Raw genomic sequence first — 20,635 nt, 5'->3', positions numbered from 1 at the left:
TTATAAGTGAACCACCATGTGTCTTGACCATGATGTAGAGCCATGGAACTGGAACCATGGAGATGATCTGGACTGTTGGGCTGTAGTGGTAAAGGGTGAGTCAGTGAGTGTTAACCAGAATAAGACCTCTGAGGGGAGGGAGTGGGAATCTAAAGCCAATTACATGTAGCAGCAAAATGAGGAAGTTCTAGGCGGCAGATTGTGCAAGCAGCAAATATGAGGATAGGATTGGGTTTGAAGAGTAAGGTTTCCTGCCCCAGCTTACAGATTCTGCTGTGCTTGGGATGATGGCATCTCACGTACTGACAACGCCTTGTTTCTCTGCTTTTATGGAGGTGTCCCATTTCCTCCATCACTGTGGGCTGCCTGCTCTGGGTTATTCCCGCTCTCAGCGGGGTTGCCCTTTCACTTTTAATGTAGTGCACCTTTCCACTCTGGCTAAAACTGAGCTGGATTATTAATCAAGTCAAAATGGAATGAATAGGTGTTGAGGGATTATGTCAAAGTTATGAGATCGCAAACCGTGAATGGTTGTTTATACTGCTTCGTTTTTACTTTCTGATACTGGACTTGCAACTAGGTACCAAATGCTGTACGCTGTGACTTTTAGAGGATTGCTGGGGGAGGTGCGGACAAGTAAAGCCTCTTCTACCTGTGTGCCTTTGGGTTCTTGGATGTCCAGATGAAATCCTCCATCTCAAAAAGAGATGGGAGAGTGTGGTATGTGGAATGAAAAGTGATTTCTTTTAAAGAAGGATAACCAAAGCTGAAGTAATATTTTCAGTACTTTCTGACCTTCCAGGTTGAGAAGACTCTTTGGAAGCAATGTCTCTGAAAACCTTAGCACATTAATGAAAAGCTTCAGAGTGCTGGATCTATAGCAAAGTAAAGAGCAGAGAGAAGAGAAAGAAAAGCAGGCTATAAGGTCTATAAAGTGCCTCAGCAACTGTTAGCCCCTGCGGTTAACAGCAGCCATTAGAAACTGTGAAGTAGTTAAAGGAGGATAGATAGACATTGAAACGGGACTTAGATGTTACTTTCTTCTCTGCAAATACTGTTATAGCTTTGAGCAGATTTTCTCCCCCGCCCCTGCCTTTCGAGGTTCTTCCTTCTTTACTTCCTTCTTCCCTGGTGATCAAAGCCAGGGTCTCACTGCCTGTCGTGTAAGGGCTTTACCACTGAGATATACCCCAGCCTAAGGCAGATTTGTTAATCCATTGCCTTTGTCTATTATAGTAATAATACTTAGAGCTGGGTCCAGCACCACAGTTCTGGAAAGTAGCTGCCTTGGTGAGCTAAGGAGAGTGTGGGCTGGGTGGTGGTTGTCAGCTTGACAGAAACTAGACTCAGCCGAAGAGGACCCTCAGCTGAAGAATTGTCCCGATTACTAATTGAGTGGGCCCAAGCATCGTGCGCAGTGTTATCCCTAGGCACGTGGACCTTCTCGTATAAGAAAGATCGCTGAGCAGGCCGGTAAGCAGTGTTCCTCCACGGTCTGCTTCAGTCTTCAACTTCAGGTTCCCACCTTGCTCTTGCCCTGGCTTCCCTCAGTGATGTTCATGGAGGAAGGATGAAGCACATAAACCTTATCTCCAGGCTGGTTTTGCTCAGTGGCTTTTGTTCTGGTTTTGTTCTGGTTTGGTTTCTCAACATAGGGTTTCGTTGTGTCCTCCTGGCTGTCCTGGAACTGTAGACCTTGCTACTGCTGCTGGGCACCACTGCACAGCACTGGTCAGTGTTTCATCACAGCAACAGAACATAAGCTCGGACAGCCATCATCACCAGAGGGCAGGGCACTGCTAGAAGAACCTGACTGTGAGGTCTTTTATGCCTTTGACTGTTTTGTGAGTACTGGGACCTTGGGATGGGAAAGCTTAGATGATAAGATGCAGGAGAAATGCAGACAGCAGAGGCCTGGCTTCTGAAACTTCAGAGGGAAGTTGAAGAGTGTCTAAAGATTATGAAGGCCATTTGTATGATATATTCCAATTAAGAATGTATGAAAATTACACCTTTGATTTACTGGGACAATAGATGCTAGTTAGCTAGAGCTGAGAAGTCAGCTGTGACCAACAAGAGACCAGTATTACTGAGGTGACATCTCCTGGGGAATATTTCCTTAGGGTCAGCACATAGAAGCTGTAGTTCAGAGGGGTTTAAGGCCACATCTCAAACTGGCAGCTGACCTTAGTGAGGTATAAGTGTCTCCTATATGGTACTGGTTTTAGAGGCATGAAAGCAAAGGATTGGAGGGATTATGGGAGAAGCTGAGGCTTGACACCATGCAGCAGGTCAGAGTCTCTGAAGAGAGGCTAGGAGGCCATTGGTGAAGGTGTAGTCTCTGTTACAGACCCCAGCATATTAGGGGTGCCGGGCCATGAGTGAGCACTGAGAACATCAGCAGGTCTGAAGTAGAACTGGCATGAGTTTGTGAGACGTGTGTGTGTGTGTGTGTGTGTGTGTGTGTCTGTGTGTGTCTGTGTGTGTCTGTGTGTCTGTGTGTCTGTGTGAGTGTGTGTGTCTATGTGTGTGTGTGTCTGTGTCTGTGTGTCTGTGTCTGTGTGTCTGTGTCTGTGTGTCTGTGTCTGTGTCTGTGTGTCTGTGTCTCTGTCTGTGTCTGTCTGTCTGTCTGTCTGTCTGTCTGTCTGTCTGTGTCTGCAGGTGGCAGAGCTGGAGAAATGAAGCTGCCCAAGTCCCAGAAGGTTGTGAGTTCCAGATGTTGGACATTGAGCCAAAGACTTTGATGGACACTGTTGGATGTTGTTTTTGCATTGGGTTTTATATAGCTATGCTTGTTTTTGCCTCTTGGAATAGGAAGTGTATATCTTGTTTTTAATTATATAGGAGCTCTCAGGTGAGAAACAAGGTGATAAAAGGTCAATTATAGTTGTACAGGAAGAACACAAAGCTTTATTTAAGAAATAGCAAGGTTAGGGGTTGGTGATTTAGCTCAGTGGTAGAGCGCTTGCCTAGCAAGGGCAAGGCCCTGGGTTCGGTCCCCAGCTCAAAAAAAAAAAAAAAAAAGAAAAAAAGAAAAAAAAAGAAATAGCAAGGTTTATTTAAGAAAATACATGTCGCATACTTAAAAGTATTGTACAGCCACAATAGTGATTAAATATTAGCCACCACTAAACTTGCTGCTGGTGTTAGAGTTGGAGCAGCAGTGTTATAAAGTCAGTTTTTTTTTTCAAGCAACACCTAACTGTGCTTTGAAAAGTGGACCTCAGCCAGGTGTGATGCTGCATGGGTTGTCCCAGCTACTCAAAAGACCGAAGTAGGAAGATCACGAGTCTAAAGTCAGCTTAGTTAGCATAGCAAGACCTCACCTAAGAGGAAGCACATGTCTAGACATGTTGCTGCGTGTGTTCTCTTTCAGTAGGTAAATCAGTTCATAATCTTACCAGAATATGAATGGAAGACGGAAATTAGGGCAGTGAAGCTCCTCTGTGTGTTTGGTGTGCGGTTATATTAAAATTTAAAGGAGGAGACAACTGTGGGTCTGTAGACATCTTCCTAAAAGCCAGGCTTGAGGTCAGAGCCTCTGCCTCAGTGTTTGCTTTTCCTGTTGATAGTGCAGGTGTGCAGAGCTCAGTGCAGCGGGAGGTGGAAGGTGAGGAAGCCAGAGGGCCTGGCTGCTGCCCTTCCCGTGGCTTACATGGGGTTCATGGGAGGCCTTCTGGGTAATGTTGTGCCCTGCCCATGGACTCCTGCTTTTTGGCTGAATTATTTATTATCACATTGTATTAGCTATTTTTCTTCTTGATAGATCATTTTCCACCACAATATTGCTGCTGTCTAGGGGAAAATGTCTTTTCAGCATTACTGTGAACCTCCTGAAAGGGTAATTTGATTCTCAGATTGTCATTTACCCCAGTGATTATAAGAACATCTCTCTCTCTCTTTGTGCACTAAGGTTATTTTCCTCTAGGATCTTAGATATTAAGGACAAAAGTACAGTATGCTTAAGTTTCTCATGGGAAAGCATTTCTCTAGCATTTCTAAATTGTGTTGTTAATCGTGAATAGTTTAGCCAGTTAATTTTAATAATTCTTTTTCCTGTGTGCATGCATGTAAGCATGTTTGGGACTTGGGGAATGTGTATGAGTTGCCTGGGCAGGCAAATACGTCAGCATGCCTGTGGAGGCTGGAAGTTGACCCCAGGAATCTTCTTCAGTCACGTTCTACCTCATTCACTGAGGCGCGGTCTGTGAGTTGGACCCAGGGCTCCTCATATGGTTAGTCTGGCTTGCTCCAGGGATCCTGTTTCTCCCTCCCAAATGCTGGGATGATAGGCAGGCCACCAAGCCCACCTAGAATTTACAAGGATGGGTTCTAGATCCTAATGACCGTCACACTGAGTGGCAGGTTCACACCAAACCATTTCATCAGCCCCATTTTAGTATTTTAGAGGAGAAAGCTTTTAAAACAAGAAGCTAGGATTCACATTATTTCTGTAAAAAATAATTCTTAGCAGCATTGTTTATACTGATCTTTTGGTTTTGTTTGTTTGTTTGTTTGTTGTAAACAGGATTTGGTATAGCCCAGGGTGGCTTTGGCTTACCTGTGGTGTGTCTACAGATAGATAATCCTTAACTATTTATTGCCTCTGCTTCCCAAGTAGTGGGGCCACCCACCATACCACCATGCTGGAGTGTTTATATTGTCCTTTGCCCCCTTAAGAGTGACACCTCTGAAAGTAAACTAAGTTGGGTGTATTTTGTTTTGTGTGCCCTGGGTGCTGCATTGTAGACAGTAGTAGACGTCTTGGCAGTACTGACTGGGAAGAAGCCACCAGATGGCTAGGGCACAGATGCGAGAAGACAGGACTGGACACAATGTTTCGATCAGGGATATGTCCTGAAATCTAGACACAAGTAAGATAAAGTGTGGGAATTCACTCAGTTCTCTTGAGGGACTTTTAGATACCTAGTAATTATGATGATCTGGTAATGGAGGTATGTTATACTAGGGGTCACTCAGAAAGAAACATAATAAAAATAGAAACCTTCCTACATCTCACACCTGGTTGTCTAATATATCTTACTGGCTTTTCCATTAAAATAATTAGTTTTGCTTAATGAACCGTAAGGCATGCATTTTATATATTTTAATTATCTATAGCAGTCAGTCTTACTCTTCTGAACTATTTAATTTGTTCTTTTTGGTGTGTTAGCGAAGTCATCTTCTGTGTATGTCACCGCACATGTACTTCATGTTGATAGCTGCTTCTCCTACAGCTGCTGTGACGTTGGTTCCCAGACAGGCTTCCTACCCTCCTGCTGCCTCAGAGGCTGGCTAGATGCTTGTGTCTTCACACTGGAGCAGTAGTGTTTTTAATTCATTTAATTTTATTTGGTGTGTTTGTATGTGTGTACCATCACATTTGAATACAAATCAGAGGACAACATGCAGGAGTCAGTTTTCTCCTTCTACTCTGTGGGTCCTGGGACTTGAACTTCAATGGTCAGGTTTGCTGACAAACACTTTGACCTGCTCAGCCATCTCTTTGGCCCTTGAATGGTTTGCTTGTTTGTTTGATGATTGATTGATCAGAAAAAATGTTTGTTCACAACTAAACTCAGATAAGATGACCCTGCTGGGGGAGGTGGGATGGCCTTAAACCCCCAAAGCTGCAAGTGGTTCTTTAGTGGACAAGAGCAGACACTCTGGAGACCCGCACCAGAGACCTAGGGAGCGGTCATTTCAGTAGATGTCTAGAGATCCCCCACTTGTTAAATGCCTACGGCACATTTTCATACAAGGATATTTAGAATGCAGTGAATGATGAGATTCTAACATCGGAGCTTATTGGCTGACCCTAGAACTTGGAGAAGTCAGTGGATTATCTCTTGGTTTTAGCAATTTGTTTTGTTTTTGCCTGTCGACAGTCCTCCCTGTTTGGCCTGTCTGTCCTTTTGAAAGCGCACACTGAGTGAGAAGATGACTGGGTCAGCTGACTGGAGTTTACTATTGGGACCACTCTGGGATTGACCTGCAGCTGTCCTAAAGCTATACTTGCTCTGCTCCTCTTCTCTAGGAATCTCCAGTGTTCTCATCACCTCCTCTTACTCACCCCTCAGTGTTGTTTCTCCATCACAGGCTTGGTTCCTCAGGTGTGTCGCATACACCTGAGGTGCATTTACATGAGAAGACTTGTGACCGGCTAAGGGCGAAGGGAATTTCCGCAAGGAATGGAACTGGCTCACAGCTTGCTGCTCAATGAAGAAGCGTCCAATCAGCTAGGTGACGTCCAGAAGGCCGAGTTTGTTTTTGAGTGGTTGAGATACTTGGAGAAGCTCTTGCTAGCAACAAACAGGGTGAGCAACATTGCAGGAACTGACTGTTTGTCGTTCTGTTACGTGCCACAAGTGTTTGCTTCCATCAGTTTCCCTTCTTCCTTTGTCTATAGTCTGTTGGTTTGTGAAAGGTAAAATTTCTTAAGACTTAGCAGCGAAATATGATGGATTCCTTGTCCCTTCTGAAGTTTCCTTGTTAATTTTACAAGTTCAAAAAAGCAGAAAGAAATCAGTCAATATTTGTTGTGTTGCTTTAAAAATACACGTAACACTTGGGCTGGGTGAAGATCAGCAGTAGTGTCCTGGCCTAGCTTGCATGAAACCTTGAGTTCAGTCTCCAGTGCTCCAAAGTCCGTCCATACATATGTACGTGCATACATATAGACATTTAGACATACATATGCACACACACACGCACACACACACACCAATTACCCACAACCACATTGTGGGTCATCTTTATTACAGTCTTTTGCATCTTGTGTTTCTCCAAATACATAAAGTTTCGATGTCCTGTGGTACTAAACAATCCTGTTGGAATTTTATTTCAAAAGCTGTAAAAAGTATAAGGAGAATATGAATTGAAAAGCTCTTTTATAATCATACTCCTTCTGATAAAGCTCATGAAATAGATACAAAGAAGGAAAACTGATTTCTCATACTGTGTGCCTGCCTTTGTCTTCAGTGTCCATCTAAAGTGAGGCTATTTATGGAATCACAGTGTGGTATGTAATGCATAGGGATATGAACGCACTGCTCATGGGGGATGCCTGGGTTCTACATATCCAGCACACACATGTGCATGCACACAAATCCACATGCATACAAATTTAAAAACTGATCTTAAATCATTTGAAGACCATTCTCATTCTGAAATAATTTATTGTTACCAGGCTCTATAATATAAAAGATTTGATGAATTTGCTTACCTTCAAGGAGTAAAAATTTAGCAGTGAAGTATAGTGGATTCCTTGTCCCTTCTGAAGTGTCTCTTAATTTTACATTCAAACTATCTAGGTTTAGGAGAATAAGCTAAGATAAAATTCTGCAGGGCTGGAGAAATGGCTCAGCAGTTAAGAGCACTGACTGCTCTTCCAGAGGTCCTGAGTTCAAATCCCAGCAACCATACAGTGGCTCACAACCATCTGTAATGAGATATGATGCCTGTGTCTGAAGACAGTGACAGTGTACATATACATGAAATAAATACATCTTTAAAAAAAATTCTGGGGCTCAGCTGTAAAAACACTGAATGTTTTTCCAGAGGACCCAGGTTTGATTCCCAGCACTCACATTGCAGTTTACAACTATCTATAACTCCAGTCCTAGGGGATCTTATGTCCTCTTCTGACTATGTCCTTGGTGCATACATGTGGGCAAAACACCAATATAGGTAAGATTTTTTTTTAAAAAGAAAAAGAAAAAAGTTGGGGGTTGGGGGCAGGAGGAACAGAGTTTCTCTGTGCTTTATACCTCTAGTTTTATACAGGAACTCTCTGTAGACCAGGCTGGCCTCAAACTCAAGAGACCTGCCTGCCTCTGCCTCCTGAGTGCTGGGATTAAAGACATACGCCACCATGCTGAAAAGGTTTTTTGTTTTTGTTTTTTTGGGGGGTTTTTTGGGTTTTTTTTGTTTTTTTGGTTTTTTTGTTTTTTTCTTTTTCTTTTTTTCGGAGCTGGGGACTGAACCCAGGGCCTTGCGCTTGCTAGGCAAGCGCTCTACCACTGAGCTAAATCCCCCAACCCCTGTTTTTGTTTTTTTTTTAAGATAAAATTCTACCTACTAATTGAAGCCAAACTAAACTGAAGCGTTGAGGCCTCAGTGAGCACCAAGTGCTGCCATTAGGGTTGTAGCGACTTCTTCCAGAGAGCTCACAGGTGGAGTGGGACTGTTGGCACTTATGTGCATTCACCCATGTAAAAAGAAAATGGTGCTAGACTCAGGGAAAGACTCGGGTCAGTCAGAGGTTGCTGCACGTCTGCTTCTTGTTCTGGGTTGTAGGCTGCCCCTTAATTGCTCACGTAAATCAGTGGGGAGAGTTGGCGTAGAAGAAGCTATAAAATCACAAACCTGTATGTCTTTCAAATAGACACAGGTGAAATGGATCTGTCTCTTAATGGACGGTAGTGTGTCTCAGCGTCCTTTTGGTGATTGTCACTTGTCCTTTGGTGAAGAGTCACTTGTTAGCATAGCACAGTGCCCAAGCCAGCCACTGTGAGCCTCATTCAGAGCAGTGTTGCGTGTTCCCGGACGGTTCATACTGCATGGTTACAGGGGTTACACTGACTTCCTTGTCTTTCATTTCCTTCTCTGTAGGATGACGTCAGGGAGAAGCAGAAGGCCCTTGTTGAACAGCTCCTTTCCTTACTGAGCAGCTCCCCAGGGCCTCCTACTCGCAAGCTCCTTGCCCAGAATCTGGCAATACTTTATAGTATTGGAGACACGTTTTCTGTGTATGAGACAATCGATAAATGCAATGATCTTATTCGTAGCAAAGATGACTCTCCAAGTTACCTTCCCACCAAACTGTAAGTTAAACATTAAAACCTAACAATACAAAATACTGTTTCTTTGTATGGTTTTTCTAAAGTATATACCTTTGACAGTTGTTTTGAAATTAAACATAAGTTCATTTTGTTTTGAGTTTTCTTCTTTGCCTTTTAATTGCTTGAATGATTGACTGAGTGGTTGATTTTGAGGCAGGGTTTCTCTATGTAGTCCTGGCTATCCTGGAACTCCCTATGTGGATCGGCTGGCCTTGAGCTCACAGAGATCCGTCTGTGTCTGCCTCCTGAATTTTGGAATTAAAGGCATTTGCCCAGTTTGATTAATTTTCTGATCTTTTAAAAAATAAAACTTAGCTGGACAGTGGTTGCACACACCTTTAATCCCAGCACTTGGGAAACTGGCTGGTGAATCTCTGAATTCGAGGCCCGTCTACATTGTGAGTTTCAAGACAGCCAGGGCTACACAGAGAAACCCTGTCTCAAAAAATAAAAACAGAAACAAACAAACAAAAAACCCATTTAATATTAAGAAAGTCCTTTTAGAAATATTTTAGTAGAGCTGGAGAGATGACTCAGGAATTAAGGTCCTTGTGCTTTTATAGAAAATCCAGGTTCACTCTCAACGTCCACATGTTGGCTCACAGCTGCCAGGAACTCCAGTGCCAGGAGATTCAATGCCCTCTTAACCTCCCCAGGTACCAGGAGTGTGTATAGTGCACATACATTATAGTCAAAACACTCGTACACATGAAATCTATAAAAAAAAAAAAAATAGGGGCCAAGAATGCATAACTCAGTAGTAGAACACATGCCCAGCACTCTGAAGGCCTGACACTAAGTGACAATAAGATGGGACTGTCACTCATGGCCCAGCATTCACAAAGGGCCTTGGCTTCAATCCCCGATACCGTAACCACAACAACAACAACACTAAACTAATTAAGACATGGAAAGTCTAGCTTTGAGATTGAAAACATCTTCCTAGGTACTTAGCCAAAAGTGTTTAAGAGTGTTTTCGGTTCTTCAGATTTTGCATGTTTTTTATTAAGTTCTTAGTAGTAAACTAAGACAAAAGAAAATACAGGTTAATGATAGATACCTCAGCACAGTTAAAAGCCCTTGACGGAGGTGGAGGGGTGGCTCAGTGGTGAAGAGCACAAACCACTCTTCTGTTGACCTTATTTGGATTCCCAGCATCCATCCCCAGGCAGCTCACAGTGGCCTTAACTCCAGCTCCAGGAGATCTGATGTCCCATGCTTTGTGGGCACTGCACTCACACACACATATACAGGCATACACATACCCACGTAACTTTAAGAAGTTTTAATCTCTGAAGATACTCCTCAAATGGTAAGAAGCACAAGCACGAGAACAGCAGAAGGTTAACAGTCACGCTCGCATAGTCGTACGGTTTTGGTTGTGACGTGTTTTCTAATTTAAACGTTGTTTCAGTGCTGCTGTGGTGTGCTTGGGTTCCTTGTACAAGAAGTTGGGTAGAATACTGGCTAACGGCTTTACTGACACAGTGGGGAATATTCTCAAAGCTGTGAAGAGTGCAGAGGTAAGTACAACCCAGAATAGCGTGACACCTCTTTATATGATCCTATGACTGGGGTTAATGAAAGGGTTACCCTGTTTAAGCATGCAATGTCTGTGTAACTTTATCTATCAATTGAATGTATCTAGAATATGTACAATTCCTAGAAAATAGATTAGTTATTGTCCGGGCATTGGGAAGGAGTGAGCAGTGATCATTAGAGGGAAAGAGCACAGGGAGTAAGGTGCTGGGATCTGAGAGGGCCTTTCATGCTGGCCTGAGGAGAGGAGTCGAGGCTCAACCCTTCCCTCACTGGGACCACCTGGCATTACTCCCTGGGGCACCTTTTGTTTTTAGGACTGACTCTTAATGCAACTTCCAAGATCCTGTGATCTCTCACTATCTTTTTACCAGCTTGGAAATTGTTTATATATTAATCAAAATTTATATCTTATCATTGCTAATATTTAGGATAACATTAAAAGGTCACAGCAGGTAGTCATCCTTCTGTCTTAGAGAAGCAGTCTGAGAAACAGCCCTAAGTCAGTTGTAGGAAGATAGGCTAGCTTCACATTTCTGAAACATAACAAGACAAAATGTGAGGAAATTAAACTCTATTAAATTTGAGATTTGTACTAGAGTCAAACCTCAAGGTGGTGGGATCACCAAGCACATGAATTTCAGCAGTATTTTCCAAAAGATGGATGATGTCAGGGAGACTTTCTGTGTCAGTAAATTTGGTGTTATTCATGGAAGGGGAATTTTTCAACATGCTCCAACCCTAAACACAGAACTACATGCGTGTGATGAGGGCTGAGACAGGGAGAATGAGTCTTCACAGGTCTGAGCCCTGTTTGTTATCCAGCACCATGTGGTCAGCTCTGAAATCCTACACATGAGCAAGGACAGAGAGGACTCAGCACATTGTGTGTGCGTGTGTGTGCGTGTGTGTGTGTATACAGGTAACAACATCAGAGAAGCTGTGAATGTAAGAGGGAGTACAGTGAGGAGGACATGAGAGAGGTTAGCGTGTGTGTGCATATGTGTGCATATGTGTGTGCATATGTGTGCATATGTGTGTGTATACAGGTAACAACATCAGAGAAGCCGTGAATGTAAGAGGGAGTACAGTGAGGAGGACATGAGGGAGGTTAGCGTGTGTGTGCATATGTGTGCATATGTGTGTGTGCATATGTGTGTGTGCATATGTGTGTGTATACAGGTAACAACATCAGAGAAGCCGTGAATGTAAGAGGGAGTACAGTGAGGAGGACATGAGAGAGGTTAGCGTGTGTGTGCATATGTGTGCATATGTGTGTGTGTGTATACAGGTAACAACATCAGAGAAGCCGTGAATGTAAGAGGGAGTACAGTGAGGAGGACATGAGAGAGGTTAGCGTGTGTGTGCATATGTGTGCATATGTGTGTGTGCGTGTGTGTGTGTATACAGGTAACAACATCAGAGAAGCCGTGAATTTAAGAGGGAGTACAGTGAGGAGGACATGAGGGAGGTTACAGGGAAAAGACAAGGAGGGTTTAGGGGGAGGAAAGAAGGGGAAATGATATAATTAAATTTAATTAAATTTTTGAAAATTAAGTCATAGAAAAGGTACATTTTATTAAAAATGGGTGTCTGTACAAACTTTAATATAGCTGAAGCCATTTTATATTTTCCCCTATTCATCAGCTAAGCTATGCCACTTTAGTAATCTCATGGTCAGGAGAGGTTTTAGCACCCTGTTAAGTATTTTACTACCTTCCTCCTTGTTCACTTTTTTTATGGAGTCAGGAACCACATCATGTTGTGGGCATCAGGAGTGGTCCAAACTTGACGCACACCCATAATGTGGTAAACCTTGTGGGTGGCAGAATGGAGATAATGTTTCCATTTTGCTGGGTTGTGCTTTTTATTTTTTAACCTGTGATTTCTGTTCCTTTGAACAAAGAAAACTGGTGGTGTTGCTATGGAAGTGCTCTTGGTGCTAGTCCTGGTCTTCGGTCAACTTTTTACAGTGGCCTCCACTCCAGGGACATCTTGGACATTTAGTAAAGCACCATCAAGCCTCACTCCCACTGCCTCTCAGGTTCATTTTCTCCTCAGTTCATAAATTGAAAATCACACAGCTTTTGAGACTTAGAAATAAGTACCAGGTACTTTTGTGGAGGGTGTGTGTGTTTTATAGTGTGTGTGTGTGTGTGTGTGTGTGTGTGTGTGTGTGTGTGTGTGTGTATGGTGTAGTGTGTATGTGTGGTGTGTGTGTATGGTGTAGTGTGTGTGTGTATGTGTGTGTGTTGTATAGTGTGTGTGTGTGTATGGTGTAGTGTGTATGTGTGGTGTGTGTATGGTGTAGTGTGTGTGTATGTGTGTGTGTTGTATAGTGTGTGTGTGTGTATGGTGTAGTGTGTATGTGTGGTGTGTGTATGGTGTAGTGTGTGTGTGTGTGTGTATGGTGTAGTGTGTGTGTATGTGTGTGTGTGTTGTATAGTGTGTGTGTGTGTGTTAGAGTTATTTTAATTTTATGTGTTTTGATCTTTTGCCTACATGTATGTATGTGCACCACAAGCATGCCTGGTGCTCGTTGTAGGCCAGAAGAGGGCATTGGGTCCCTGACACTGAAGTTACAGATGGTTGTGAGCTGCTGTGTGGTTGCTGGGAACTGAACCTGGGTCCTCTGCCAGAGCCAGTGCTCTTAAGTGCTGAGCCAACTCTCACTGAGGTACAGCTATAGCTCAGGTCTGAGCCTCACACAGTGCTAGGATGGACTATGGACAGACAGTACTTTTAGATAAGGAGCTGAATGGGCAGTGTTTCTTGGTGTCAGAATAAGTTGGTGAGTATATAAAGAAACCTGAATTTTCGTAAACCTGAAATAAACACAGTGCTTAGTGCTGCTTTGCGTGGACCTCCACGTCATTCTTTGCATTGTTCTCTTTCCTTGGCAGTCTCAAGGCCGCTATGAGATCATGCTGAGTCTGCAGAGTATACTGACTGGACTGGGTGCTGCTGCTGCACCTTGCCACAGGGATGTTTACAAGGCTGCTCGGTCCTGCTTAACAGACAGGTCCATGGCTGTCCGGTGTGCTGCTGCCAAGGTGAGACGGACTAGTGGTCACTTTCCTAAACCATGCACACAGCGAGGGAAGTCCCTGCAAAGGCCTTAGAACTGCAGCACTAGAGGTCAGCTCAGGGGCTGCTCATGTAGGAGCCAAGAGCCAGAGAAAAAGGTCAAGCTTCCACACTTACAGATGCATTCTATTTCCTATGTCCTCTCTGAATATGTGAGGACCAAAATATGTATGTTTAGTTTATTATTGTTCCTTAAATTATCCTTGACATAGTTGACCGAGCAGAACAGTGACATCACTTGTTACTGCTTGAGTTAGTCTCATGGTTGCTCGTATCCAACAGCGACTCTAAAGGATCTTTTTAATGTGCTTCTGGAAGTTAGAAGGGGTTGTCCTCAGCTCTTTTGTAATTATATGAGTTTTCATAGTTTTTGGCTATGCCTGTCAACACAGAAAATACTGTGAAGTTGTGGTTTTGTTAGACTATTGTATTTCTACAGCTTATATAGCCCTGAACCCGACATTTGTATTTTGTTTCTTCATTAATTTGTGTGTACATTTGCATAGTGTCTTCTCGAACTCCAGAATGAGGCCATCTTTATGTGGAGCACAGACCTGGACAGTGTGGCCACACTATGTTTTAAGTCCTTTGAAGGTTCCAATTACGACGTGCGGATATCAGTTTCAAAATTGCTGGGAACAGTGTTGGCTAAAGCTGTAATTGCTAAGCATCCAGGAGGAGGTAAAGTTATTTAATTATTTTCAGAGTGTCTTCTGTAACTCCCCTTTGTTGACAAAACATTACTGCTACCCATTCTTAATTTTTTGAGAAGCAGAGTATAAATCAGTTGTAGTTCACAAACATTGTTACAATGCTATAGGTCCTAAGATGTCATTGTCAAGCAATTCAGTAAAAAAATTAGAGGAAAAACCTAAACAATTCTAGATTTATATAGTGTGCTTTATTCAATTACTGTCTTTTAAACAAATGGATTTTGGCTACAGGCAGTGTTGGCACGCACCTTTGAAGAAAGGAGGTAGGGAACAGGGCTGTCAAGTGGCATAGTGTCCACAGGGCACGTAGGGCCTTTGCATCTCAAGGCTAGGGATTAAACCCACAGTTATGCTCTAGGCAAGCACTGTACCACACAGCTACATCCCCAGCCCTCCCGTGCTCACCCAATGGACCATTAAATCATCTGTGACTTCTATTGTGTGTTCATGCACAGAATTCCTGTGAATTTTACGTTACATCTGGATTTTTAGTTTTTCTGTCAATTTGCTTATTTTTGGCAAATAGAGACCATGTATAAATGTGGCTCAGTAGCAGAGCAAGCTCTTAGAGTGTGCAGGGTCCTAGATGGCTCTCCAGCACAAAAAAGTGAAAGATTGTGCACTAAAAATCAGTCCGTGAACTCTGAATTGCTGTTTTGTTCTTTGTCATAGCAGCCTCGAGGCAGAGCACTCGCAGAGTGTCGCTGGAGGAAGTTCTGGAACTGCTGGGAGCAGGGTTTCTGCGTGGGAGTTCAGGATTCCTTCGAGCCAGTGGAGATATGCTAAAAGGAAGCAGTTCAGTCAGCAGAGACGTTCGAGTTGGAGTTACTCAGGTCGGAATCAGCTCGGTCACTTACGTGTAACTTCCACTGCCCTCCAGTCAGAGTTTCAGTGTCTGACTCCGCAGTGTGATCCTGGTTATGCTCATGTCTCTAATGCCTATGGCAAACCTAAATCAGTTCTGAAAACAAGGTTACAAATTAAGAGACTCTCGTAACCCAGACATGGTTTTAATTTTTAGTAATGGGTTTTAATTAGTTTCTTTGTACCATTTTTTCTTTCCTATGCTGTCATGTGTCTCATGGCTTATCGTGTCTTCCACTGTGGTTATGAACACTTAATGCAGCGTAATTTAAATACCAGCACATGTTACTTAATGTGTCAGGATAGCACACAATTTTAACTCCTACAAAAGACTCTGGCATACAATCTGTGTGTCTGCTATGTAATTTTCTGTCTTAAACACAGATTTTAAAGCTAAACTCTTAGAAAGGTTTCTTAGAATCCTAGGTATTGTGATTCAACACACACTACTTTAGAAAAGTCATGATGGACTGGGCTGGACATGAAGCCCAACCACCAGGGCTCCTGCCTGCCGTGCACAAGATCTCTGTCTACATCCTAAAATTTACTGAGTCCAGCCAAAAATGAAATGAATGCATACTGAAGACTAAGTGCACAATTTAAAATAAAGTAACAGTCTCTGTACACCTGATGGCGTGTGCTGTATGACCAGTTCATGACGGGAGAGCTCTCCAGTGACTCAACTGTCTCCATAGTTCGTAATGCTTGAGAAGACTGCTTGGCTTTGTGTCTGGGCTCAGATAGACGATTAGCATTCGTGGGGATAAAGAGCAGCAACTCGGCACAGCGAACTTTCCTAAGGTGTCTACAGCAGTTAAGATATCGGAGTGGAGCTAATAAAAGGTGTCCATGTGTTTGAATTCAGCTTGCTTGTTCATGAGGTTAAGTATCCTGAAGCCTTTGTCTCCAGAGGCCAAGGATACATTTTACAAATTATTATCTGACAATAACTCACTACTGAACATTCGCAGAGTCTGGCCGCAGTTGACTAGAGATACAGCAGAGGTGGAATCTGCACAGAAAGACTGTATGTAACTCCAGTCTGGTCAGAAACAAACACTTAATGCTGCACTAGCCAGATCAAGTGACTGAGTCAGGAGAGGATGCAGTATGGAGTGGAAATCATGCATATTTTGTGAACAAAAAAGATGTTGATTTGTAACTGAAATGATCGAATTTTGAAGATGAAATTACTTTCTTTTTAGGCTTACGTGGTATTTGTCTCAACATTAGGAGGAGCTTGGCTAGAGAAGAATCTTGCTGTCTTTCTTTCCCATATCCTAAGCCTTGTATCCCAGTCCAACCCTAAAGCCACACAAACGCAGATTGATGCCGTGTGCTGTCGCCGCTGTGTCTCCTTTATTCTTCGAGCGACCATAGGAGGCCTGCTTGGAGAAAAGGCTCAAATTGCTGCTGCAAAGGATATCTGCCAAGCCATCTGGAAGCTAAAGAAAGTTATGGGTAGGATCTACTAAAACTGGTTTGCCAGTGTCAGAGGACCACACCTTGAAAAGCAATGCTTCTGTATCACTACGTATTTTAAAAATACAACTCAGTTATTCATTTGTGTATATCTCCACATTCTGTATCTGCATGTATGCATGTTGAGTGCCTCAGGAACCCGGAATAGATCATCAGATCCCCTGAAGCTTGAGTGGTTCTGAGCCACCCAACATGGGTGCTAGGAATCAGCACCTCTGAAAGAGCAGAAAGTGCTTTTAACCTCTGAGCCGCCTCTCTAGTCCCATAACAAAAATCTTAAAGACTGTTATAGAAGTTCTTAGAATTTATGTTAAGGTTCCAATACAACTTATGATGATTGCTGTTTTTAAACAGGCTATTTCAGGTTATATATTGTCCATTCTGACCACCCTAAATTTTTCCTACTTGATACTAGCTAAAAGGTGGGGAAGTGGTGTCTTGAGTTTTCTTTGTTATTGTCCACAGCTGACAGAATAACAAGGGATCTGATCATGTTGTGTGAATTAAATCTTAGTTTAGGGACTAAAGAGTTGGCTCAGTGGTTAAGAGTACTTGTTGCTCTTGAAGAGGACCTGGGTTTAATTCCCAGCACCTTTGTGGCGACTCAAAACTGTCTGTAACTCCAGTCCCAAGGAATCTGACACCTTCATCTGACTTCTTCAGGCACCAAGCACACATGTTTTGCACATACACGCATGAAGGCAAAATGTTCATACCCATAAACTAATAAAAGTAATTATCTAAAAATATCTTTATCTATTCAAACTCAGTTTATCCTTTATGTGGTTGCCCATTTAAACATTACCTTCCCAAGGGCTTCTCACCGATCAAGTGGATGTGCTGTGTTCACTTTGGTCTTATGCTTTTCTGCCCTTGAGTTCCCATGACGTGTCTTTATAAAGTGATGCATAGGTTGTTCCTGTTTCTGGCAGATGCTGTATTGAGTGATGGTAATTTAGAAACCCGTCTCAGTTCCACGGATGTAGCAGCCAGCCAGCATATGCTGGTTTGTGCATTGCAAGAACTTGGAAATCTCATACATAGTCTCGGCACTACAGCTGCCCCTTTGCTCCAGGATTCCAGTACAGGTAGGATCTGTTGTGTGTGACCGTCTCAGTTCTGCCCTGCACTTGAACTGGAGGAGGGAAAGCCTCGTGATGTAAGCAAGCTGGAGCTTACTTAGAACTGTGAAACCACTAGAGACTCCTTAGATGTTTCATGGAAGTTTATAGTTAAGATAATTTTAAAATATAGATGTGCTTGAAGGCTGGAGGGATGGCTCAGTGGTTAAGAGCACATGCTGTTCTTCCTGGGGACCTGAGCTTGGTCATCAGAGATCACGTCTGGCTGTTTAGCTCCACAAGTAACTAGCTCCAGGGGATCTGATGCCCCCTTCTGGCCTCTGAGGGCACACGTACGTACGTGTATACACACACACACACACACACACACACACACACACACACACACACAAAACTTAGAGAGAAGAGAGGGCTTTCTGGGTTTTTGGGTTTGGTGGTGTTTGCCATTACCTTTTGTGATTAAAGGTGGCTCTGTGGCAAGGTGTGGCAAGATGCACACCTTTAGTCCCAGCACTCAGGGCAAAGGCTACATAGTGAGATCCCGTCCTTACTAAAACAACTAGAACGCTATTTTGTAACTGTCCTCATTCCTCTTTGTTAAGTGCAATGGGAGCTTTCCAGAGAAGTATATCTGTGGACTATGTGCAGTCTGTTCCTCAGGGGTCTTTTAAGCCATCTTTGTTTCTTTCTGAAAATAATTTTCTGCCTTTTAGAATAATTTATCAGCATTGTGATATTTTCAGATAGCACCTTCAGATAGCACGAAGTCCACTCCTTTAAAATATGCCACTTGGTGGTTTTGTGAGTTATATGACAACCACCCTGATTAACTGAGGATGTTTGTGTCAAAAGGGTATCATCGGGAATGTCATCAGCGGCCATGTCCACCTGTCCTTCTCAGGTGACGTGGCTACTCAGCTGCTTTCCACTTCTGTCAGCTTACCTGCTCAGGCCGCACCATGTCAGTGAAATCCACTAAGATGGGTCTGTAGCGAGAAGCTAGTTTCTTTTTTATCTTCCTGTCTGTGGCTTTGTTTCTTGTCATGCTTCCTGCTTACTGAATGCCTTTGTGTTTATTTCATTTATATGTTTGTAAGCCCTTTAAAGTTCCGTAGCAGTTGGCAGGAAACTTGCATGTTATAACAAAGGTCTCTCTTGAGTCAAGAAATAGAAACCTTTTTTGTGTTCACTGTACTCGAACATGTTGTTAGGGGTTAGACCACTGAAGTCCTGGCAAAACCCTGGTTTTAGAATTTGCTCTGAGAGAAAAGCCATGCAGTAGATAAAAGGGGTATTACCATATCTATAACGGGCTACAGATGTTCCTACAGGAGCAGGAAGCTGGAGGTTAAGAGCACAAACCCAAGCTCGGTCCCCAGCATGGCTGCCTGGAACTCCAGTTGTGGGGTCCAGTGCTCTGTGGGCATCAGTACTCACAAGCATAGACAGATAACTAAGATGAATTGAAATCGTCTTTCTTTTTAGAAGGGGTTAGGACAAGGTATGACGTTTTAAAGGTGGTTTCGTATTGGCAATTTTAGTTCCTAATACAATGCTTAATTACGAATGATCTCAAGGTAAAATAAAAAATCACTAGAAACAAAATTTTTCCTTTGTGTATTGATATAGTTCATGTTCATGAGATAATTCTAGAAGAGATCTCTACATTGAGAACCAAAAAACAATTTAGTTATGTCTCGCTTCTTTCATTGTAATTTGGCTTCTCGTGGAAGTAGTATATTTTATATGCAGGCAGCTGTCCATTCTTTGGACTGTCTTACGACTTAAATGAGCTGGGTCTGTATACATAAGTCATTTGTTTTACTCTGTCCTTGCAGGCCTTCTGGACAGTGTCATTTCGGTGGTTCTGCACCCTAGCATTTCTGTTCGCCTGGCTGCAGCCTGGTGCTTGCACTGCATTGCTGTGGCATTGCCTTCCTACCTGACACCTCTCTTAGATCGTTGCCTAGAACGGCTCACGACACTGAAGTCTTCCCCGGAAGCAGTGACTGGCTTTAGTTTTGCTGTGGCAGCCTTGCTAGGTGCAGTGACACACTGTCCTTTGGGAATTCCTCATGGAAAGGGCAAGGTAATGATTTCATTCTCTATGCAATGGTGGGACAAGACTTTGTGAAACGGGTTGCTGGTGGTATGTCACCCAGTTAAAGCCATGGGACAGCAGCATGTCACCTGAGTACTCTTTGTGTGTTGAACACTAGCCACACAGTCTAAGAAATGATGGCAGTCCTCACTTTTCTCAAGGAGTGCTTCTTGGTCTAGACCGCATGACTCAAAGATGGAGAGCCATGCTTCGTGACACTCCAGTACTGCGGTGGGGAGTACTTCCTGCTTTTACTACAAGGCTCTCTGTGAGATAATAGAATTTGCTGTGTATCTGGCCTTGCCATGTAAGTCTGTTTAAAATCACACTTCCTAGTCTGCTTTCTCCTTGTAGGACATATATCTTTTGCCTTTTAAAATACGTTATAATCTTGGCTGTGCTCAGCTCCTAAGCCTGTTTCTTCAGAGGCTGGGGCAAAGGATCAGGAGTCGGAGAGTGGTCTGCACTATTCAGTGGAACCTGTTTCAAAACAAAATCAAAGGACAATTGGACTTATGTAAAAACCTGAATGTCATTTAATAAACTTACAGTGATTGTCAATATTGATACTGTTACTTCTGAATTAGTTTACATGTAATTGTATAAAACAGGGAAATAATATATTTATGAGCTGAGATTTTCTACATAAGAAAAAAGAGCTATAATTGTAGAATTGAGAAGTTAAACAAATGTTAAGTTGAAATTATCATTATGAACTCAATTTTTTTTTCAAAATAAACACTATGACCTCATTCTTTTTACTAAAAATGACTGGAAGCATAATTAGCCAGTACTAGAGAATATTCTAGTGATGACACTGATTCTAAATGCCCTTTTCTACCTCCTCACCAAAAGAAACAGGGTTCAATCAAGGAGTTATATGCACAACTTTATAATATATTTTCTAAAACAACGGCAAAGATT

At 42.8% G+C, this 20,635-nt stretch overlaps 1 protein-coding gene across 23 annotated transcripts in view; it reads left to right on the top strand.

The window, feature by feature from the left end:
- The window catches only part of Heatr5a (HEAT repeat containing 5A), a 98,553-nt gene that overhangs the window by 3,133 nt on the left and 74,785 nt on the right, over positions 1-20,635 (top strand). For 14 of the 23 annotated variants that reach the window (XM_087553831.1, XM_087553825.1, XM_087553821.1 and 11 more), the window contains 9 exon segments: positions 6,100-6,317; positions 8,614-8,825; positions 10,258-10,366; positions 13,286-13,435; positions 13,976-14,150; positions 14,855-15,015; positions 16,252-16,507; positions 17,461-17,616; positions 19,449-19,699. In XM_087553831.1, the coding sequence (XP_087409957.1) occupies positions 6,192-6,317; positions 8,614-8,825; positions 10,258-10,366; positions 13,286-13,435; positions 13,976-14,150; positions 14,855-15,015; positions 16,252-16,507; positions 17,461-17,616; positions 19,449-19,699 (1,596 nt within the window). In that variant the 5' untranslated portion in view covers positions 6,100-6,191. 23 annotated transcript variants of the gene reach the window in all.

This window comes from Rattus norvegicus, chromosome 6 (assembly GCF_021556685.1).
Source record: "Rattus norvegicus strain SHRSP/BbbUtx chromosome 6, alternate assembly SHRSP_T2T, whole genome shotgun sequence".
In the NCBI taxonomy this organism is placed as follows: Eukaryota; Metazoa; Chordata; class Mammalia; order Rodentia; family Muridae; genus Rattus; species Rattus norvegicus.
Note: the sequence above shows the minus strand (reverse complement) of the source record. Positions and strands in the feature narration are given on the sequence as shown.